At 40.6% G+C, this 25,008-nt stretch overlaps 1 protein-coding gene across 4 annotated transcripts in view; it reads right to left on the reverse strand.

The window, feature by feature from the left end:
* The window catches only part of MTUS2 (microtubule associated scaffold protein 2), a 337,757-nt gene that overhangs the window by 107,525 nt on the left and 205,224 nt on the right, over positions 1-25,008 (reverse strand). For all 4 annotated transcript variants that reach the window (XM_087814433.1, XM_016209452.2, XM_087814432.1 and 1 more), the window contains 2 exons: positions 23,723-23,821; positions 8,431-8,642 (listed from right to left, as the gene is read on the reverse strand). In XM_087814433.1, coding sequence (XP_087670559.1) covers positions 8,431-8,642; positions 23,723-23,821 — 311 coding nt within the window. The remainder of the gene's footprint in view (positions 1-8,430; positions 8,643-23,722; positions 23,822-25,008) is intronic.

Raw genomic sequence — 25,008 nt, forward strand, 5'->3', positions numbered from 1 at the left:
TACTTTCTCATGAACTTTACAGGTGTCTCCCCATCATTGGGGAGCTTCTAGCCCCACTCTCTGGGCTCCCGATGACCTCACCCTCCCAACTCCTAGTGGCTCTACCCTGCTGAGGTCTGGGCAGAACCTGGGACAGACTCAGTTGTGTGGCTCTGAGGTGGGCACCATTACCCCAACCTTTCCCCAAGCCTAACCAATACTTCCCACTCACAGGTGATCCACTAGCCTCATTTCACAGACTCCCAGTGGCTCCACCCTGCTGAGATTGGGCTCCTGGCAGAATCTGGGACAGACTGAGTTGTGTGACTTTAGGATGGGGCCATTTTGCCCTTGCACACCTGAGCAGTGCAGAGCCCTCCCTTCACATGGCCAAATATTGGTCTGTTCAGGCCTGGTAAATGCTGGTGGACTCACCTGGATGACTCCCTGAGACCCTGCCCCACAAAGGTGTGGAAACACTCAGGGGGTGGCAGCTAGACTTGGTATACCCTGGGACATTTGCTGAGTGTCCTCAGACCCACACTGGCACCTAGTTTGAATCTGTATCAATCTGGTGAACACCACTGGCTACTACCTGGTGACTCACTGAGAACCTACTCATGCAACCACCAGAGGCTCTTTCAGTGACTGAGTCTAAGAGGAAACTGGCAGGTAGAGGCAGATCCTGGGGTGATTTGGGACTTTTGCTGACCTGGCCCCAGGCTTGGTGCTGGTAAAAGCAGGCCTTGGTGTGCAGCTTGGTCAATCCCACACACAACCAGACCCAGCAGAGGCTGCCACAAACTGTGGATTGCTTTGTAGCCTCAAACAGGTTGCCCGGGGCCAGCCATAGGCAGTGTCTGACATTTGCCTGCACTAGAGTCCCTCCCAAGAGGCCCAGAACCAACATACCCAGTGGCCAGCTTCAGACAAGATTAGAGCAGGATCCAATTAGCTTCACAAGTGGCATATCCAAAGGGGGATGGATCTCGGTAGGTACCAGACCCTGCTGAAGTAAATTCTGCTTTGTGTGGTCAGCACTTGCACAGCAGTTCATACACTAAGGTACAAGTCAATCCTCAGTAAGCCAGCCTGATGGTCGACCCCACATACGAACAGGCCAATAGAAATCAAGACTCACTGAAAACAGGAGGGTCCACATAACTCATATAAGGGACATTCCTGGAGCATCCATCTCAGGTGATCAAGGAGACTGCATCACTGGGCCCCACAGGACACCTAATACATAAGACCACCCTACCAAGACTGGAAGTCACAGTAGATCTACCTAATATATAGAAACAAACACAGAGAAGCAGCCAAAATGAGGAGACAAAAAAACATGCACCAAATGAAGGATCAGGAGAAATCTCCAGAAAAAGAGCTAAATGAAATGGAGGCAAGCAATTTACCATACAGAGTTAAAAAAAAAAAAAATGGTTATAAGAATGTTCAAGAAACTTAGTGAGAAGGTAAACAAAGAGATAGCAAGCATAAAAAAGGACATGGAATCCATAAAAAAGAACCAGTCAGAAATGAAGAATACACTAGAAGGAATAAACAGTAAGTTGGATAAAACAGAAGATCGAATCAATGATTTGGAAGACAAGGTAGCAGAAAATACCCAATCAGAAAATACACAATCAAAGCAGCAAAAAGAAAAAAAAGATTTTTAAAAAATGAGGATAGTTTAAGGGATCTTTGGGACAACATGAAGCGTAACAACATCTGCATCATAGAGTACCAGAAGAAGAAGGAGGAGGAGGAGGAGGAGAGAGAAAAAGATCAAGAACCTATCTGAATAATGACTAAAAACTTTCCTAACCTGGTGAAGGAAAAAGACGCACAAGTTCAGGAAGCACAGAGAGTCCCAGACAAGAGGAACCCAAAGACACCAAGACACATCATAATTAAAATGGCAAAGCTTAAAGACACAGTGAGAATCTTAAAAGCAGCAAAAGAAAAGCAGTTAGTTATCTAGAAGGGAGCTCCCATAAGTCTGTCAGCTGATTTCTCAACAGAATCCTTGCAGGCCAGAAGGGAGTGGCATGAAATATTCATAGTGATGAAAAGCAAGGATCTACAACCAAGACTACTTTACCCAGCAAGGCTATCATTTAAAACTGACAGAAAAATTAAGAGCTCCCCAGACAAGAAAAGCTAAAGATGTTCATTACAACCAAACCAGTATTACAGAATATGTTAAAGGGTCTTCTTTAAGAAGAACAAGTAGGAAGAAAAAGAAAGAAGAGAAAAAGAAGAGGAGGAGGACAGCAGTAAGAAGAAGAAGAAAGAGGAGGGGGAGTTGGAGGGAGAGGAAAAGAAAAACAGAAGAACATAGTTATAAAGAATAAAATGGTATTAAATACATAGTAATCAATAATCACTTTAAATGTAAATGGCTTAAATGCTCCAATCAAAAGACATAAGGTAACTGAATGGATAAGAAAACCACCCATATATATGCTGTCTACAAGAGACACACCTCAGAATGAAAGATACACACAGACTAAAAGTAAAGGGATGAAGAAAGGTATTTCATGCAAGTGGAAGTAAAAAAAATAAAAGCTGAGGTAGCAATACTTATATCTGACAAAATCAACTTTAAAACAAAGGCTATAGTAAGAGACAAGGAAGGACATTGCATAGTGATAAAGGGAGCAATCCAGCAAGAGGATATAGCCCTTCTAAACATTTATGCACCCAACATCGGAGCACCTAAATATATAAAGAAAATCTTGGTAGACAGTAAGGGAGAAATCAACAGTAATAGTCATAGTAGAGGATTTTAACACCCCATTGACATCCACAGATATATCTTCCAGATAGAAAATCAACAAGGAAATAGCAGCCTTAAGTGACACACTAGACCAGATGTATTTAATTGGTATCTTCAGAACACTTAACCCCAAAGCAGCAAAATATATATTCTTTTCAAGTACACGTGGACATTTTCTGGTATAGGCCACATGTTAGGCCACAAAACAAGTCTCAATAAATTAAAGAAGACTAATATCATATCAAGCATCTTCTCTGACCATAACGGTATGAAACCAGAAATCCATCACACACAAAAACCTGAAAAATGCACAAAGACATGGAGGCTAAATAACATGTTACTAAACAATGAATGAATTAACAATGAGATCAAGGAAGAAATAAAAAAAATACTTTGAAAGAAATGAAAATGAGAACACAACAACCCTAAATCTAATGGACACAGCAAAAGCAGTCCTAAGCTAGAAATTCATAGCATTATAGGTCTACCTCAAAAAACAAGAAAAATGTCATATAATCTAACTTTACACTTAAAGGAGCTTGAAAAAAGAACAAACACAACTTAAAGTGAGTAGAAGAAAGGAAATAATAGAAATCATAGCAGAAATTAATAAAAAAAGTCTAAAAAAATACAAAAGATCAATGAGACCAAGAGCTAGTTCTTTGGAAAGATAAATCAGATTGACAAATCTTTAACCAGACTCATCAAGAAAAAAAAAAGAGAGAACCCAAATAAATAAAATCAGAAATGAAAGAGAAGTAACAACTGACATCAAAGAAATACAAAGGATTGTAAGAAAATGTTATGAACCTATATGCCTACCAATTTGACAATCTGGATGAAATGGATACATTCCTAGAAATATACAATCTCCCAAAATGGAATCTGGAAGAATTAGAGAATCTGAATAGACAGATTACAACTAGTGAATTGAAGCAATAATCAAAAAACTCACCCCCAAATAACTCCTGGACCAGATGGCCTCACACAAGTTAATTTTATCAAACATTCAAAGAAGAACTAATGCTTCTCAACTATTCCAAAAAGCCAAGAGGAGGGAAGTCTCCCAAGCTCATTTTACAAGGCCAGCATAACCAAATTCCAAAAACAGATAAAGGTACTATAAAGAAATAAAAATTATAGGCCAATATCCCTGATGAACACAGATAGTATAATCCTTAACAAAATATTAGCAAATTGGATCCAGCAATACATTAAAAAAATTATACACTATGATCAATTGGGATTTATTCTGGGAATGCAAGGTTATTACAATATCTGCAAATCACTAAATGTGATACACCATGTAAACAAAATAAAGGATAAAAATAATATGATCATATCAAATAGATGCAGAAAAAACATTTGATAAATTCTAGTACCTACTTATAATAAAAACTCTTAGCAAGGTGGAAATAAGAGGGAACATACCTCAACATAATAGAGGCCATATATGACAAACCCACAGCCAACATCACACTCAATGGGCAAAAACTACAAGCATTTCCCTTAAGATCAGGAACAAGATAGAATGTCCTCTTTCATCACTCTCATTCAACATGTGGAAGTCCCAGTTACAGTGATCAGACAACAAGAAGAAATAAAAGGCATCCAACTGGGAAAGGAAGAAGTAAAACTGTCACTATTTGCAAATGATATGATACTGTATATAGAGAACTCTAAAGATCCCACCAAAAAAACTACTAGAACTGATAAATGAATTCAGTATAGTAGCAGGATACAAAATAAATATCCAGAAGTTGGTTGCATTTTTATACACCAATAATGAACTATCAGAAAGAGAAACGAAGAAAACATTCCCATTTATAAAGGTATAAAAAACATACCTAGGAATAAATTTAAACAAGGATGTAAAAGACCTGAGCTCTGAAAATTATGATGCAGAAGAAAGAAATTGAAGAAGATATAAATAAATGGAAACATATACTGTGTTCATGGATAGGAAGAATTAACATTGTTAAACTACCCATATTACTCAAAGCAATCTATAGACTCAATGCCATTCCTATCAAGATACCAAAGCGTATTTCACAGAACTAGAACAAATATTCCAAACATATATATGAGTAGACATGGCAATCTTGAGAAAGAAGAACAAAGTTGGAGGAATCATGCTACCTCATATCAAACTATACTACAAGGCCATAGTTACCAAAACAACTGGCATAAAAACAGACATATAGATCAATGGAACAGAATAGAGTCCAGAAAAAAAACCCACCCACACCTTTACAGTCAATTAATATTTGACAAAGGAGGCAAAAACCTACAATGGGGTAAAGACAGTCTATTCAATAAATGGTGTTGGAAAAATTGGGCACATATGTGCAAAAAAATTGAAACTAGACCTTCTTCTTACACCATACAAAAAAATAAACTCAGTGGATTAAAGATTTCAATGTTAGACTTAAAACTATAAAACTCCTAGAAGAAAACATAGGCAGCAAAATCTTGGATATTTCTTATTGCAATATTTTTTATGATATATCAACTTGGGCAAAGGAAACAGAAGAAAAATAAACAAATGGGACTACATCAAACTAAAAAGTTTTTGCACAGCAAAGGAAACCATCAACAAAATGAAAAGACAACCCATTGAATAGAACATATCCATCAGTGATATATGTGATAAGGTATTAATATCCAAAATTTTTAAAGAACCCATAAAATTCAACATCAAACAAACAAACAATCCAATTAAAAAATGGGCAGAGGACCTGAATAGACACTTCTTCAAAGAGGACATGCAGATGGCCAAGAGACATATGAATAAATGCTCAATGTCACTAATCATCAGAGAGATGAAAATTAAAACTACAATGAGATATCACTTCAGACCTGTCAGAATGGCTGCCATCAACAAATCAACAAATGACATGTACTGGCGAGGGTGTGGAGAAAAGGGAACCCTCATGCACTGTTGGTGGGAATGCAGATTGGTGCAGCCACTGTGGAAAACAGTATGGGGTTAACTCAAAAAATTAAAAATGGAACTACTTTATGACCCAACAATTTCACTTCTGGGAATATATCCCAAAAAACCCCGAAACACTAATTTGAAAGAATATATGCACCCCTATTTTCATTGCAGCGTTATTTAAAACAGCCAAGATATGGAAGCAGCCCAAGTGTCCATCAGTAGATGAGTGGATAAAAAAACAGTAGTACATTTACACAATGGAATACTCCACAGCCATAAAAAAGGAGGAAATCTTACCCTTTGGGACAGCATGGATGGACCTGGAGAATTTTGTGCTAAATGAAATAAACCAGGCAGAGAAAGACAAGTACCATATGATGTCACTTATATGTGGAATCTGATGAACAAAATAAAGCAACAAACAACATAGGAACAGTCTCATCAATACAGAGAATAGACTGACAGCTGTCAGAGGGGAGGGTGTTTGGGGGCTGGGTGAAAAAGATGAAGGGATTAAGCAAGAAAAAAAAAAAACTCGTGGACACAGACAACTGTATGGTGATTACCAGAGGGAAAGGGAGGTAGAGGGAGGTAGAAGAGGGTGAAGGGGGCATAGATGGAGATGGAAGGAGACTTGACTTGGGTGGTGCGCACAATATAATACACAGATGTTGTATTATAGAGTTGTACAACTGAAACCTATATAATTTTGTTAACCAATATCACCCCAATAAATTCAGTAAAAATTAAAAAAAAAAAAAAAGAGTAGCATTCACAGGGACCAGGCAGCAAGAGAAAAATAACATCATTCCATTTGACCCTCAAAAGTGTGGGTCCCTGAGTCATGCTCATTACTACACTGCCTGGTGGTCTGAGACTCGGATTTTAGTGGGTGGCGAGGACCGTGCCTAGCCGCAGGGGCAGAGCTGCCTCGAACCAGTACAAGTGTGAGGCTGGTGCTGGCACTTAAATGTGGCATATTAGAATTTCTGGACGGGATCAGGCTGTGTCACAGCTGACAACTATCACAGCTACCCTGCAAGGAGCTGTGAAGCATCGGGCAGAAATGAAAGATTCTTATCCAGCTTCTGAGTCCTTTTTGCTAGTGAGTTCCATACACTGGGACTTACTTCTGATGTATCCTTAATGGCATCAGCACATTCTGGAAAAAGTATAAAGCAGCAGTGAAATAGCTGGACTAGAAAATTACTTCTATTCTTAAAGTACACCCAGGCCAAAACCCACATGTACACATGGGAGAAAATCAGAGTGGTTCGTGCTGTGTTTTAACATTATGTATTGTATCTCATCAGTGTCTCATTCATCCTGCTCGAGAGTAAAATATTCGAGGGTAGAGCTTTGTCAGATTTCCTTGTACAGAAAAAGAATGTTTTATTGAATATTCGTTCAAAGTACCGTCATCCATTAATTCACATTATCACAATACCCTTGTGAAGAGTTATTAGTCCTATTTGAAACTGAGGAGACTGAGACTGGCACAGAGGTGACTGAGTTAATGGGAGTCCGAACAAAGGCAAGGATATTATGGTGATGACGACAAGGCTTAAAGAGAGGCAGACGCTCGCTGCAGATCCACAGCTAGGCAGAGGTGGAGGCGGGACTGACTCCTTGCTGGCCCCGAGCCCTCTCTCCATTGTGCCCTGCTTTGCAGACAAATATGTTACATTGTAGAAAAGATATATGTGTAAGAGTTCCAGCAGCATCTTCTAACTGGAAGAGTAAAAAAGATGTTGCCTTTTCAGGCTGGCTTGAGAGGCCATGGTCTTCATAGTGGGCATGCCTGGCCATGCTCGTTTCTCATACATAATAACAGTGCATGGCTTCCCACATGAGTGACACTGAGCACCACAGGATCATTGACCCTTCTCACAGAGGCTCCATCACTGGAGGCTTCCAGGTTCCTCTGTCTCTGCTTTGCAGGTGCTTCACCCCACATCATACCTCCTGGTCTCATTTGGTATTACTGGCAAATTCTCAAATTGATCACCTTAAGCCACGTAGGATGTATGACAACCTGTGAGAAAGCCACTTATGTTCAATTACAGACTTTTTTTTTAACATGTCCATATTTTCTTTTGGGGTTTATCTGGAGAAGAGTTGAAAAGAACACATTGTGTGGGAGGTAAAATGCCTCATCTGGGAGGCATGTCTGGAGTTGCTGGTTGTGATTTACTGAAAAGAAAATGAAATTCATGTCCGCCATCCGTCTTGCTGCAGTGCCAGGCCGCGTGCAGCTCTGGCAGTAGGGAGGGACAATGGGGATCTCTGAAAACCAGCTGCTGGCCCTGTTGGTCTCTGATTTAAGAGCCATGTGTATGCTGCAGAGAAATAAAACTCCTGGGCAGACATTTCAGAATCTGGCCGTCTCATCTCTGCAGTGCAAACAATCATGGGCTCCATTGTCTCCAAAGACTTCACCTTCAAAATGCTCATTTATGTTCTTTTCTTTCTTTTTGACACAATTTCCCCTTTGGAATCAGGTTATTAAATCATTCTTCCCAAACTAATTTCTTTCACAGATAACTATAAAGTTGGATCCCGAACATGCTGCCGGATATTTTTTGACCTGAAAATCAAAAGCCAAACCCAAACACACACACACACACACACACACACACACACACACACACACACACACACACACCCATCACTATGACCATCATTCCACCCAAACAAAAAGCCCTTTAACTTTCACCCAACGTGGCCTCACCTTTCCAAAGAAGTGCTGAGTGGACACGGCGAATGCCTGGAAGCCGGAGATGGCCCGTCTCAGCTCCGCCTGCATGAGACCCAGCTGCCTGGCCTGCTGCTCACTCCTCTCCTTCAGCCGCTGAACCAACTGCCGCTCGGCTTCGCGGGCCTGCAGGTCTGGTTTGGGGGAAAACCCATTTCGGGGAGCCGTGCTTCTCTGCTTGGGGTATCCTATTAAAAAAACAAACAGTCACCTATGAAAAAACACTCAGCTCAAAAGGGACAATAGCTCCTTATTACAGGATTTCATGAAGAGCAAGTGGCCAAAAAGGAACTGCCATGGCTTGTCATTGTAAATATTAGAAAAAACAGACAGGGCCTTCAAATATTTGCTCTGCCTATGTGGTTCTAAGTGCAAGTTTCATGCTTGGAAAAAGAACAGCCCAAATTGCCAAATTCCTTCCTAAGTCTGCTTAGAAAGACGGCAGCAGATGTTTTATCTTCAAGGGAATTACTCTTTGAAAACATCTAATAGGAAGTAAATCAATCAGTTCAGGTCAAAGTCATAGTTGTAACCTAGCAACCTTTTAATTGAGCATCAGGGAATACTGCCCACGTGCCCTTCCCTCCCTTTCTGCGGTCCTTCTAGTGACCCTTTCTTTGATGTCAGGTTCGAGTTACGCCTCTGATGACCTCTGATCCAGGGTTTTCTGGCTTTAAATTTCTACAGCATCAATGTCCTCCAAAACATTTCTACTACTCACACCACCATGTGACTACTCACACCACCTCCATGACTCAAGGTCCAGTCCAAGCCACCATGACCTGTCACCTGTCACCTGTCACGGGAAGCCCGGTTTCTTCTCATATTTCACTGCAGTGACCAGGATGATCTTTATAAGTATAAAACGGCTTAAGACCTGTGTGGACACCTCCCTCCAATTATGATCCACTGCAGTAAGAAAGTACTCCTTCATTCCCATGGCCCAGGAAGCCTCTGAGATCTGCTTCCTGCCAGGCAAACAGTAGGGGTGTGTATGGGGGGGGGGAGGAATCAGAAACTCTGCCTGGCGTTGGGGACAGGGTGGGGGAGGCTTTAAGAAGTGACTATTAGGCTGGGGGAGGCTTTAAGGAAAAGTGACTATTAGGCTGAAGCTCGAAGGCTAAAGACAAGGCCCCAGAAAAGAGCACAGAGAGAAGTACTGTAAGACCCACGGGAAGTGAGGGTCTTCCTCGGAACTGCTGTCCTCGCAGAGCTCAGGCAGGCCTGACACCTAGAGAACCCCTGTGGTACCCAATGGGCTTACATCCCAGAGGTGCATTCTTTCCTTTGCCCAAGTAGGTCCTGGAGGACATGACATAGACACTGACCACACAATCATGAATAAACTTTAATACTTCAAACATTCTTTTGTCTCCTCCAAAATACCAGGGAGTAACACAGAACAAATCAGAAAATGTAGCATCTTCAATGCCTGACACACAGACAGAGCAGAGTAATGGGCTTGGAGCACGCAGGTGGCCTCATCTTATAAGGGGAAATGATGGTTAATTGTTCCAACTACTTCTGATTGGTAATTTAATAGTGACCATGAAAATTTTAATTAAATCTTCCTTCTATTAAGCAAGCATCAGAGATTGTAATGTGGCCTCACCTATAACATATCTTAAACTGTATGGCTTAATAGAATAGTAGGATATGAACTTATTGCTTCTTTAAAACTGTCTTTATGACAGTATCATATATAATATTCCAGAAAATTCACTTGCATGTTGTAGGCAAATCAATCTTAATATGTGCTTAATCCCAACATTCTCTACACTGAACACAAAAGGAAAATAACTACCAACAAAATATGAGAGATTTACTGCATGCATTGAACTCTAAGACACAGCCTGAGACCTCAGGTGGATTTTTTTCATGATTACTGTTTGCCATTTTATTGCTGTGGCTGATGATTTAATCAAGCACTCCAGTGCTTTAATTAATGTATTGAGGTACCAGGTGCCTGACACCGATACAATAGAAGACACTCCTTTTAGAAATCAGAAGGAAATAATAAACACACTTCTAGCTCAGTGAATTAAAGCTAATTGCAATCTAGGGCATACAGAGTCACATGTGAGCTTGTGGAGAGTAGTAAGGACTCATGTTGTCGTGCAGTTTTGGCTGTCAGATTTATTCCCTGTTATTATTACTATTACTATTAAAATCATCATCATCATCATTGTTAGGTTCGCAATTATATTCAATGGTAAATGGACAATATAAAAGGATTTGGTGAAATACTATTCTTGGTGCTGAAGGGAAGCAAAGTTTGCCACCCCCAAAAGATGCCTTTGGAATATTGATTATTTTAAGCTGGTTATTAAGGAACAAAAGACTCAGAAAGTACCTTTGACCTTCTCCCTTTACCTGTCTAAGTCTAAAGGAATTTAGATAGAGGATCTGCTCCAGGAAGGGAGCCGTCGTCATAGATAACTATAGTTTAATCTGAACCAGGTGTGATAGACAAGGAGGGACCTAGCAAGGCCCCTTTGATCAAAGTCCTCACTGTGTCCCACTGCTAAAGTTTAGCAAACATTTGCTTTCCATCTCCATAGGAGTTGCCTTCCTGTCCTTTGAAGTCCCAAACACAACCCCGCCCCACAGACACATCCCTTTCTCCTTAGCTCAAGATGACGTATAAGTCTCAGCTGCCCAATGCCTCTTTGGGTCTCATACCTTACAGCACCCCCAAATGTACATCTGTAACATAACCTTCTGACACTTTCTCCTATTAATCTGTCTTGTGTTGATTGGATTATTAGCCCAGTTAGAAAAACTTAGGTGAGAGGAAGGTTATTTTTTGTGACCCCACAGTGCTTGCTTTGATGATGATATTATTCCATTGCTTTTATTTCCACACTTAATTTCAGTGCTCTAATGGACCAGTACACTTGGCCCACATTTCCATTCCTGGGGCCAACAAACGAATGTTTGAGCTAAGGCAGAGGCTCCCCTGAGAACATCAACTTTTGGTATCAACACACCAAGCAAAAGTTTAGCTGATTTGTGACACCAAACAAATACTTGCTTGAGACTCCTGGCTGGCTGCACATGTGACACCCAACCAACGTCCCAGCATAGACCAAAGCTCAAGACACAGTGCTAAGACTATAGCAAGGAAACATGAAGAAACAGGCTGGGCGTGGAGTTCTCTGTTCTTTGAGATAAAAAGGGTCCTGTCATTTTCTAAATATATCAAACAAAACTTTACCCAGGTCTAATAATCATTTTACAGTCAGCAGCATTTATTTGGTCCTCACTAAAAAACAGTATTCTTCCTTGTGCTGTCAATTCTTATTAAGTACTTCTTTAGTTAACTCCATGAGGTATTGTTCTGTCACTTACTTCCCTGTGTGCTCTATGTGAGGCCATCCCCAGGATGCTATACAAGGACAACCACCCAGGTTCACCTACTGTCTTGGCAACAGAGAGCTTATGTTGAAAGATGACTGACACACAGTCAGCTTCACCTGTTTCATTAAAATTTAAGGAGGGTTTTGCTTACTTCTGTTGTCTTCTTAAAAGCCAGCACCTAATTAAGCTAAATAATGATCTGCTTAGGAAGTGATGGGCTAATGGGACCATGAGACGAAAACTTCTGGACAGCAGTGAACATGGGGAATGGGTGGAGCACATGGTGGGCACTGGATGGGATGTGGTGACGGGGGCTCACTTCTCACTTCTGTCCTCTTACACACACATTTCTCTGGAAGAGCCACCATGCACTTTAAGTGAGGGGCACATCATGTCCCCTGAGGTACTGAGAGGTTTTGTTATCATTTCGCTCCCTGCTCCTCTCGGTATTTTCATTGCTTCCAGGGTGGTGAGGCTCCGAGCAGGCAGGCCAGCCCCCGGCCTCCCCCTGCAGTCAGCCAGAGCTCACTTATGCGTGTTTAGTCTCCTTTCAAAAAATCAAAGCTTTGGCCTCCTACTCTAGCTTCCTGATTTCCACCCAGTTAAAATAGGACACTGACATTAATGAATAAAGGCCTTTAAAATAGGGCTTATTGATAGTTTTAGTTTATTTATTTATTTATTTATTTATTTATAAATATATCTTTATTGATTTCAGAGAGAGGGAAGGAGAGGGAGAGAGAGATAGAAACATCAATGATGGGAAAGTCATTGATCAAGCCCGCAACCCGGGCATGTGCCCTGACTGGGAATCGAACTCTGATCGTCTGGATCCTAGGTTGACGCTCAACCGCTGAGCCACGCCAGGCCGGGTAGTTTAGTGTTTTTAATTGAAGTGAAAAAGAGAGTAGAAATACCAGTTACTTTGCTGTTTGCCCATGTAAACTTCGCAGCTGTTGCTGAGGCTTATCTTCAGTGCATCTCTTTGATATGAAATACAGGAGCAGAAATACCCAGGCCAGTGTCTTTCCATGACCTACAGACAGAGCTGATTTCATATGTACATTTCATGTTACGTGCTTTGGAGGGGACCAAAATACTTGACAGCTTTTATGAGTACATACTCTAACCCCAGGGCTCTCAGCCTGAAGCCCTCTGCTGGTCCCCTCTACAACATCTTCAACAGATCTCATGGGTTTAGGGAACACATTAAATCTAGAACATCACAATTTCTTCTAAGCCATCCTACTGGCTCCATAACTCTGGTTAGGGGCAGATTGACTCTATGATGGCCCCAGTGACAACTGGCAACTCAGAGGGAAAAGCCAGTAACCTTGTATTTTCACAAGGCTGAATACAAGCCATGTGCGTGCAAAGGCTGAGCACTGGGGAGAAGAACTGCCCTGGAAGGTGGAAAAGGAATATTAAAAATTCATCTGCAGCCATCTGGTCACTATCCAGAGAGCTCTAATGGATGTGAAAGCTTGGCTTAATCTTAAAGCTGGAAGTTTAACTCACATGATAACAAATAAAGTGCAGCATTGAAACCTGAATATTTACACAAGAGAAGGCCCATAACCTTAGTACTTGTAAACAAGAAAGAAAGAAATCACAGGACACAACTTTGATAGCCACAGGGAAAGCACTTCATGACTTTGGTCAGCTTCCTCACAGAAAGCCAGTCTGTTTCCCACAGACTGGCACCAGCAGGACAGCACAGGGAGCACATGTGCTGAGTTCTTTGTGGTCTTGGATGGGCTTCATGTTTCTTAAACTGATCCGAATTTATTTCAGAACATTTGCCCAGTAGCACACTCTTTTCCTACTTAGTACTGCACCTGTTTGCCTGAGGTTGGTTAATGGTGGAGAAGGTAAAGAGAAGATGATGGGGTGGAAATGTCCTTCCAGCCGGTCCTGAGCCTGCATGAGACCAGGAACAGCTGAGCTGGGCAGCCCCAGCCCTACAGTAACTGACCTGCTACACTCTAGAAAACAGAGGATTACATTTCCTGTTCCAAGGAAGAACATTCTTTTCTATTTTGACATACAGGAGAAAAGAAAAAACGGGAAGTTATAATCTGAGTTTCCAAAGCTGACTATGAAAAATTAGTTACCATGGTCCACTTTCTAGACAAAATAAACATTGACATAAGATATTCTCATCTTCAGAAATGTTTTATTATTCACAAGAAGTACAGATACTATTTATCATGGTAAGTCTGAACTTTTTTCCTCCAAGGGTGAAAAATTGTGGTTTAAAAAAATGTAGCCTCTTCTGGCCAAGATGGAGTAAGGATCAGACTCCTCATATGAATCTACCTGCAGAAACGTGGCCAAAATATACAAGACAATGGTTTTCAAGGCATTATCATCAGGCAATGAGGCACACTGATCTCTGAGAGCTGGAAAATGAATAATGTGGCCCCTACGATTGCCTCAGCCTGCTGCGCGAGGTGACTTTCCAGGCTGTCACACAGCAAAGTTAGCCAGGTGAGGCCTGGTGTTCCCCTGAGATGAGGAAATGGAGCTGGGGCTCAGGGAGTCGAGGGATCAGAGGAGACGAGACAGTTGGCAGAGAGGACAGAGCTCCACAGACAGACAGGTCTGGAGACATGCTGAGGGTTCCTCAAGTGTTCAGCCAAGTTCTGATGAGTGCACGCCTGAGAGGGCAGGATCCGAGGCCAGGGAAAAAAATTCCAGCCGGGATCAGCGGGAACAATCTGCAGAGATCCCAGAAGGCCAGAAGTAGCTCCCATTCCCATCAGCCAGGGTGGAGCACCTCACAGCTCATGGGCATCGGCAGTGCACCGGGAAGGTCTTCGTCAGCAGCTGGCGAGATGAGCCACCACCTAGTCCCGGCCTTCCTAACACAGCTGCCAGCAAGACCCAAAAATGATCAAACTCTTTCCAAGTGGCACAGTTTTGTCCAAGAAAAAAGCTCGAGTATTTATAGGAATAAAAATATCCAGTACCCAACAAGAAAAATTCACGTCTGGCATCTGAAAAATCCTCAGGCATGCAAATTAGCAGGGACATACGGCCCACTTTGAGAAGATGCCCTGAATGGAAGCCTACCAAAAAATGACACGGATGATTAAAAGTTATTACAACTACATCCCGCATGTGCAATAAGCTAGAGGAACAATTGAATATGCAAGTAGAAACAAAGAAGATAAAGAAAAAAAGGCCTAAGTAAAAATTCTGGAGATTAAAAACTCAAATATCTGAGATGAAATATACACTGGATGGGATTAAGTAGGTTAGATATAACCTAACTAAATTAGATACCACATAGGAAAAGATTAATGTCACCTGAAACTAATATAATAGTGAATGTCAACTGTAATTGAAAAATAAAAATTAAAAAAAAAGATAAACAGAATGAAGGTTCATAGCAGCATTACTCATGGTAGCAAAAAATTAGAAACAACCCAAATGTCCATCAATTGATTAATAGGTAAAGAAAAGGTCCCATATCCATGTAATGGAATATTAGTCAGCTAAAAACAAGAGTGAATTACTGATTCATGCTTTGACATGGATGAACCTCAAAAGCATCATGCTAAGTGAAAGAAACAGATACAAAGGCTACATATTATATGATACCATTTATATGAAACGTCCGGAACAGGTACATCCAACAGGAAGTAGAATTGTGGTTGTCAGGGGCTGGGGGAAGCAGGGAGTGGGGAATGACTATGAATGGGGATGGGTTTCTCTGGGGAGTGATGAACATGTTCTGGAATTAGTGGTGACAGTTGCACAGTCTTGTGAATATACTAAAAGCCACTGAACTGTACACTTTAAAAGGGCAAATTAATACGTGAATTATAGCTCAATTAATGAAAAGACTCAATAAGGATGGTTTTATAGGCTTCCTTGAACATGAGGACATTTGGTTGTCATTTTAGCAAAATGCCCATGTCAAAACAAAACACCTGCACCAGAATGTCCTGTGTCTTCTTAAAATATAGTTTTTGATATTAAGACACATGGAGTCTTGGAGAAGAAATGCCCTGTACATGAGTGCTTTACATGCGTTACCACTAATCTTCACCATACCCTGTTGTGTGGACATAATTCTCATTTTACAGAGGAGGAAACTGAGGCTCAGATAAGTTATGTTATTGGCCCAAGGTCATATATCACATGAGCCAGTGAGCCAGGATTTGAACCCAGTTCAATCTATTCTTTTGGCAACATTTAGAAAGCGAGAATAGCTTCTAGTGAAGACAATTAAGTACACATATTGGCAGATGCAAGAAGAGAACTGGCAGAGGGGGCTGTCACAGAGTTGAAGGAAGAAAAGTATCAGGAAGAAGGGAGTGATCAATAATGTCAAATGGCACGGAGATAAGATAAGGAAGGGGACATGTCCATGTAGACTTCATAACCAAGAAGTAACTCATGGCCTTTGCAGGAGCAGGGTCAGTGGGACAGTGGAGTGGCAGTGAATGGAGGGGTCATTTCTAAGCAAAGAGGCAGAGACAGAGAGCATGGGCTCTTCTTTCCCAAGCCTGGCTATGAAGATGAGGAGAGAGATATGTCAAAAATATGTGCATCAGGGGAAGCTTGTTGTTTTGTCTTGTCCTGTTTTGGGGATGGGATTGATGACAGAAAATATAGTCCCTGTCCTCAATGAACGTACAGGTCAACATGGGAGGGAAGTGCTCCTCAAATTCACCACCCAGAAAGCACTCCTGAGCCAAATGACATTTGAGGGTTCAAAGGCCTGATGTAGACACCACAGTTCCCACTGATCTCTTGATCTTCTGTAAGCTAAAGAGAGGAGAGTCATCCTCAGAAATGGACGCAGGAAGCAAGAGGGTAGCTTGAGAACAGGAAAACTGCCCTCCAGGTCTCCCCACCTGGTTATGTGGCATTTCCAGGTTTTCATTTGCCAGGGCTAGCTTGAAATCCACCTGTGGTAACCTGGATTCCAATTTTCTGCCACCCCATGTATATACCCTGATGCTATGAAGTGAATTTCATGTCCCACAAAATTCATGATAATCCTCTAATCCCCAGTGTGATGGTGCTTGGAGTTGGGGCCTTTGGGAAGAACGAGGAATGAGGTGGAATAGTTATGAATGGGCTCAGTGCCCTTGTCAGAAGAGACAGGGGAGATGACCTCTCTCTCCCTCATGTGAGGACACAGCAAACAGGCATCCATCTGCAAGCCAGGAGGAGGGCTCTCACCAGGAACCACATCAGTTGCCACCTTGATCTTGGGTTTCCCAGCCTCCAGAACTATAAGAACTAACTTTCTGTTGTTTAAGCACACCAGTGTTCTATTTGTCACAGCAGCCTGAGATGAGATCCTTGCATAATGTCCTTGAGTGTGAGTGAATCTGTAACTGTGATGAGATACTATTCCCATAATTATGTTATATTATACAGCCATGCGTCACTTAACAATGGAATATGTTCTGAGAAATATGATTTTGGTTTGGCGTTTTTCTTGTTGTGTGAACATCATAGAGTGCACTTGCACAAACCTAGAATAACCTACTACACACCTAGGCCATGTGGTATAGCCTATTGCTCCTGAGCTATAAACCTGGACAGCATGTTGCCGTACTGAACTGCAGGCAACCGTAACACAAGGTAAGTATTTGTGTATACAAATATATCTAAACATAGGAAAGGCACAATAAAAATACAACATACAATACTGTCATATGACTGGCAGCACAGTAGGTCTGTTTACACCAGCATCACCATGAACACGTGAGTAATGCATTGTGCTATGACGTTATGACAGCTAAAAAGTCACTAGGGCATGGAAATTTTTCAGCTTCATTATAATCTTATGGGACCACTGTCATGTATGTGGTCCATCATTGACTGAAATGCTATTATCCAGCCCATGACTGTATATACCAAGAGGGAGATTATCCTTGGTGAGCCTAACCCAATCAGATGATCCTGCTAAAAACAAGTTTTCTCCAGCTAGTCACAGAGTAGAAAGTCAGGGTTCTAAGGCTTGAGAAGGATTCAACCACCCACACTACTCTGAAGATGAAGAGGCCACGTGGCAAGGAATGTGGGTGGCCCTAATTGCTGAAAGTGGTCCCTGACTGACAGCTGGCAAGGAGACCTCTGGACAGAGACTTCAGTCCTACAACTGCAATGAACTAGTTCTACCAGCAACACGAATGTGCCTGAGAGTGCTTTTTCTCTCTCAAACCTCCAGTCAAAAACTCAGCCAAGCTGACACTGTGATTTCGACCTTGTGAAACTCTGAATAGAGACACAATTAAGCCACACTGGATGTCTGACTTATGGTACTAACATATGGGTATTTTTTTAAAGGAAAAGAAAAAGATTAATGAACATACAGCAAAAGAAACTATCTAAAATGAAACACACAAGAAAAAAGACTCAGATAAATGAACAGAATATCAATTTAGACAGAAGCTGTGAGACAACTTCAAGTGGCCTAATTATGCATAATTGGAGTTACTGAAGAGGAGAGGTTAGGACTAAACATTTTTGAAAAAATAGTGAGCACAAATTTTTCAAATTCAATGAAAACTGTATATCCACAGACTCAAGAATCTGAATAAACCTCAAGCTCAAAAAGCATAAAGGAACCAGCATCAAGGTATAATGTAATCACGATGTTCAAAACCAGCCATGGAGCAGCCAGAGAAGAGAAAGACAGATATGTTCCGAGAAACAAAGATAAGCATAACAGCTGATTTTTCATTGGAACCATTCAAATCAGAAGACAGTGAAACAACATCTTTAAATGAGTAAAGAAAAAAATGAGTGAAGAAAAAAATGCTCACTTGGATTCTGGACAAAGTAAATGGATCTTTCAAAAATGAAGGTAAACAAAAACGAAAACATTTCATCCCTGGAAAACCTCCACTAGAAGGAATGTTAAAGGAAATCCTTTAGGCAGAAGAAAAATGGTATCTGATGGAAATCTGGATCTACATAAAGAAATGAAGAGCACTGGAAATGGGAACTAAATGAGTATAACTGAAATACTTTTTTTCTTTTTTTATTGAAGTATAATTGACATACAATATTATGTTAATTTCATGTGTATGACACAGTGATTTGACCTCTGTATAGATGGTGAAATGATCACCACAATAGTCTAGTGACCACTGTCACTGTACAGAGTTAATACAATATTGTCCACTGTATTCCCCACACTGTACATTACATCCCCATGACTTACTTTTTTATGGAGAAATACTGATTTTAATCCAACATAAGGTGAACTCTACGCATCCATCGTCTTTCAGCCTAAAAGTTCACTTGTTTTTAGCTGGAGTTTTGTGCCTCTTGATCCCCTTCCCTCCCCCCCCCCCAATCTAACAATAATTCTATTTTCTCTATCTGTGAATCTGGGCTTTGTTTTGTTTTCTAGATTCCACACATAAGTGAAATCATGCAGTTTTTGTCTTTCTCTGTAAAAGATATTTTTTCCTATTTGAATCTTTTTAAAAGAAGACTGAGTATTGATAATCAACAGCAGCAATGTAGTGTGGGTTTATAATCTATGTACAAGAAAAATGCTTGATATTCTAGCACAAAGGTCAGGAGGAGGGGCATGGAAGCACACTGTTGTAGCATTCTTATACTACGTGAACAGTTAAAGATACAGATTGTGAACCTTAAAGCAACCACTAAAATAACACAGCAAAGTACAGATAGGTAAGACATCAACAAAGGAGACAAATGAAATTATAGACGATATTTACTTAAGGCAGTAAAATAGGGGGGGAAAAAACATGTGGGATAGACAGAAAATAATAGCAAGGTGGCAGATTTAATCCTAATCAGATCAATAACATTAAATGTAATCAAAGGCAGAAATTTCAGATGGAATAAAAATGCAAGAGCCAATTATATGCTGCCAGTAAGAAGCCTACTTAAATATAAAGAGACAGACAGGTGCAAAGGAGACATATGGAAAGTGATATACCAGGCTGGAACTAACAGGAAGCTGGGGCGGCACTATTAATATGGAAGAAAGTCAATTTTAGGGAATGATATCAGGGATAAAGAGGGTCATTTCATAATGACAAAGTAGCAATACATTAAATTGATAAATAATCTTACGTGTTGATGTACCTAATAGCAGAGCTTCAAAATACATGAAGCAAACAATGACAGAACTGAAAGAAGAAACAAGTCCACAGTTATACCGAGATCTCCACAGCCTTCTCTCAGTTACTGATAGAACTTGTGGACAGAAAGTCAGTAAGGATATAGACAACTCAATGCTACCAGCCAACTTGACCTGGGACATTTGTGGAATCCTCCACAAGGAACAGAAGAACAGACATTCTTTTTAAGTACATATGAGATGTTTACCAAGACAGCCCTTGTTGTTGGTCATAAAATAAGTCTCAATAAATTTAAAAGGACTGAAGTCATTCAAAGTATGTTTTCCAACCATGATGTAATTAGAAATAATTACTTTCCAGATCTCTGGAAAATCTCAAACATTTGTAAACTAAACAACACACCTTTAAGTAATCACGGGTAAAAGAAGAAATAAAAAAGGAAAATTTGAAAATATTTAAAACTCAATGAAGCTAAAAATCCAAGACCAAAACTGGTGGGTTATAGCTAAAGCAGTGTATAGAGGGACATTTACTGTACTAAACACACACATTTGAAATGAAGAAAAACTTCAAACTAATGACATCAGCCAATCAAACTCAGTGTAAGCAGAAGAAAAGTAATAATAACGATGAGTAGAAATCAGTTGCATATCCTTCTGCAAAGAAATAAATTCAAGTCATACCTCACACTATATACGAAATTAACTCAAATGGGTCATAGACTTAAATATAAAACCTGTAACTCTCAATTTTTCAGAAAAAATGTAGAAGATAATCTTGTGACCTTTGGTTATACAAAGATTTTTTTAGATAACACAAAATACATGGTCCATAAAAAAAATTATTAATGAGACTTCATGAAAATTAAGAACATCTATTCTTCAAAAGATACTGTTAGGAGAATGCAAAACAAGCCACAGATTGTGTGTGTGTGGGGAGGGAATTGCAAATCACATAGCTGAAAAGTGGAATCCAGAATATGTAAACACTCCTAAAATTCAATGTAAAAACAAAAAACAATTAAAATGGAAAAAGGTTTGAAGAGATATTTTATCAGAGAGTATACACAGATGTCAAATAAACAGAAAAAGATGATCAACACCATAACATCATTAATTATGGAGGAAATGCAAATTAAAACCATAACAATACACCGCTGTGTCACTGTGCTTAGTTACAATGCCTAAAATTAAACAGACTGATCATACCAACTGTTGGCAAGGATGTCGAGAACCCAGGGCTCTCACATACTACTTATGGGAACATAAAATGGTACAACCATTTTGGTAAATAGTTTGGAAAACATTTAAACATTTTAAAGAAAGTGAAGCACACAGCTACCATATGCCTCAGGCAATCTACTCCCAGGTGTTACCGAGAGAAATGAAAGCAGGTGGCCACGCCAAGACAGGTGCAGATGTGCATGGCAGCTTTATTTATAATAGCCAAATTCTCAGGAAACCCCCTAAATGCCTCCAAAGGTGATGGATCTCAAAATAATCATGCTGAGTAAAAGAAGCCAGATAAAGGTAGAATAGATATTATATGATTCCCTTTTTTAATAAAACTTTAGAAAATTCAAACTAAGCTAGTGTCAGAGAGGGACTGGGGTAGGGCGCAGAGGAGCAGGCGGGTAGGATTACAAAGAGCATGGGAACACGTTAGGGGTGGGATCTGTCTGCTATCTTGACAGTGGTGAGGGCTTCACAGGTGTATACCTATGTCAAAACTTTAACTCTGTGTAGTTTAATATTTGTGAATTATACCACAATAGAGACATTCCCAAACTGCAGCACCACAAGTTTTCTTCTGTTTAGTATTTCTTGGTATAAATATCGCAGTTCTTTTACTTTCAACTTTTTATTACTCCTTTATCTTAGGTGTACATTTTGTGAACACTCTAAAGCTAGATTTTACTGCATACAATATGCACTTACTACATACTTATTGACTATTCGATAAACAAATCCAGGCTGGTCATCTGGATCTCTGATTTGGTCTAGAATTGTGTTCAGGCTCATTTATTCTGACATTTCTGAGCTCATTTCTAGCATCTTACTCTTTCCATTTCCCCACCTCCCTCCCTCCCTCCCTCCCTCCCTCCCTCCCTCCCTCCCTCCCTCCCTCCCTCCCTCCCTCCCTCCCTCCCTCCCTCCCTCCCTCCCTTCCCCTTCCCTCTGTCTGCTGGTTCTTTTCTCCCCTCTTTGCCTTCATTTGCACTGGTTGAAAATACTTTTACCCCGCATTCCAACTTTTCCCACTCTTTTTGTTTTAGAACTAGATACTCTATTTTATTGGTTAGCCTAGAAATTTTAACACATAAATTTTAACTTAAAGTCTAAAACTACACAATATCTCTACTTCCCCTAGAATATAAGGACCTTACACACAGTAGCTTATTTCTTAGTGTGTAGTAATTTCACTTGTATTCTCCTAAGTGGACACAAGTCCTCTAGCATTTTAAATGGAAGTTTCAGACCACAGGGGTAGCATGGAATCCAGCCCTCAAGTTCTGGCAGGGCGGATATGGGGCAAGGGATTCCTAAGGGGGCGCTGGCTCCCCTCCCCACCTCATCAAAAACCAAAGCTGCACTGGGCCAGGCTCCTCCCCCAGGCTGGGATTTCTCTTTCTTCCTAATTCATCCAAGAGGGTGCTGCTCTTCACAAGTTCCAGATTTACCCAGGGTCCTCCATCTGACCCCTCACCCCGTTAGGCACCTGGCTTTGTCTCCTGAACTTTTTATGTGTGGCTTTGGCTTATTTCCTATACATTTTTTTTTTTTTATTCCTCATTTCAGGACACATTTTTATTAATTTTTAGAGAGAGAGAGAAAGAGAGAGAGACATCGATGTGAGAAACATCCATTGCCTACCTCCTGTACATGCCTGAGTGGGGATTGAATCCACAACCTCTTGGTGCATGGGACCATGCTCCAACTAACTGAGCCATCTGGCCAGGGACCTATACATTTTTAATTAACCAGAAATATTAATAAATTTTCTATTCTCCAAGCTTTCTGATTAATAGTGGAGCAACTAAGAATGCAGTTTGTGGATTTTGAGTGTGTGGGGTTCAAACCAAGACTCTACTACTTATTTCCTGTGATTTTGGAAAATTTAATAAAATTCTGTGTAGCCTCCCTCACATGCAAAGGGAGGGGCAGTGATAGCACCTGCTTCACAGGTTATTGTGGGCCTCAACTACATTAATACAGTTAAAGAGCTTAGGGCAGTGCCTGCATACAGTAAGAACTCAGACATGAGCTGTTGATATTGCTATTTTTGTGCTTGAAGAAAATGTTCTGATGTTATATTGCATTTTATTCTACAAAGGGGTTAATGCCTTATGATATTAATTTCCACAATAAATAATTTTCAACTTTCAAGTGACATTAGGTAGCTTATTTATGTCTGAATGTAAAGAAATGGCTTCCTCTTGACAAAAGAATAAGTATTTCATATACATTGTTGCTCTGTTTTTCTTTTTAGAAAATATCATCTCTTGAGGTTAGAGTTTCAAAGTCTGTTTTTCAATTATAAATTATTTCTATGTGCTGTTGCAATAGCAGATAGTCCTACACAGAGAAGATTCTACCACTTAAACGTAGCATGATAACATTTTGTTTTTGAAGAGAAAAATGATGCCAACAGCTGGTTCATTTCATCTGGAGTCAGAACACATGAGTATATGTATGTTAGGCCCCAGAACAATCCTGCCTATCACATGGGCAGGCATTGCTCCATTAATAACCCTTGAACAAATAAATTCCAAGTTCAAGCTTTCTCCCCAAATAACACAGATCTCATTTCCTGAATACCTGGCGAATGAAGCTTGGTGGCTGAAGCTGCCACTCTCTTCGGAGATGAAACAGCAGGTTTATTAGCATCTTGATCTTTTTGTAGTTCTTTCTTTGTTCCTATATATAGTTTAAAAAGAGAAACAGAGAGAAAGCAAACTAGTTACAGTTGGAACAGAAACACAAGCTGTTTGTGGACAGGAAGGTTTCACAAAAACCAAATAGTCATATTTGGATGATTTGTTGCTCTCACCTCCCCCCCACCCCCCCACCGCCCCGGTCCTTCAGAAGGACACACTTGTTTACAGTAAAGGGAATTCAGTTGTAGTGGCCAGGGGAATAGGCACACTGCTGTCTCCGATTTGATGAAAAACTCCCCTATTTCTGGAGGTCATAGCACCCCAATGACCCTGATGAACTATCTGGGAATTAAAATTGTCCTGTCCTTAGCCACCAACATGACCTGCCAGCCTCTTTCTGCAGAAACAAATTTTCAGAAGGCAGAGAAGGAAGCTGTTGCTGAACTTAACTACTAATGACTTCAGCATCATCGAGGGCCGAGCCACGGGGGACGTGGCCTGCCTTTAATTAATATCCGTGCAGCTGATCCACAAAAGTGACCTAGGAAGCCTCTGTGCTCTCTCAGCTGCAGCTAAGCCTTCGTGGAACCAGAGCTGGCCCCAGCAGAATGGGGTGTGAGTGATACGTCAGAACAGCAAGTGACATCTAAGAACAGCTCCTCAAATTAATCCAGAGGCACATGGAGCAGTTTCTCCCTTGTGTGCTGGATACTTACCTTCACGTCACCTTCATCAGAAACTCAAAGAGCACTGGATGGAAGATTAGAGAAATGACACAGACCTGGATGGCCCTAGCCTTGCCTCCACTTCAGCACAGTTTGTTACATCATTTTAAAACAAACCTTGGTGATGGTTCCTTGAGATGCAGAGCATGAACCTCCAATTTCCCCCCAAGCCCTGTGGCCTCACTCTTCTTCCAGAGGTGACCGCTGCTGGCAATTTGCACTCCCAACCAAGAGTGTGTGAGAGCAGCTCTTTCCTCATGCCCCACTCCCTGCTGACAGTGAAGTCTCAATCATTTTAATTTTTGCCAGATACTTAGAGTCTTTTCATATTGGTCATGTGCATTTTCTTATTTGAAAATTGCCTAAGTAAGCCCTTTGCCCATTTTTCTTATTTTCCAGACTCACTTTTTAAAACTTATTTATAGTATCTTTCACTATACTATAGTTTTATGCAGTTTTAATGCGTTCAAATGTTAATTTTCCCTGTTCAGCTTTCAGACCA

This window comes from Miniopterus natalensis, chromosome 2 (assembly GCF_054644295.1).
Source record: "Miniopterus natalensis isolate mMinNat1 chromosome 2, mMinNat1.hap1, whole genome shotgun sequence".
Lineage (NCBI taxonomy): Eukaryota > Metazoa > Chordata > Mammalia > Chiroptera > Miniopteridae > Miniopterus > Miniopterus natalensis.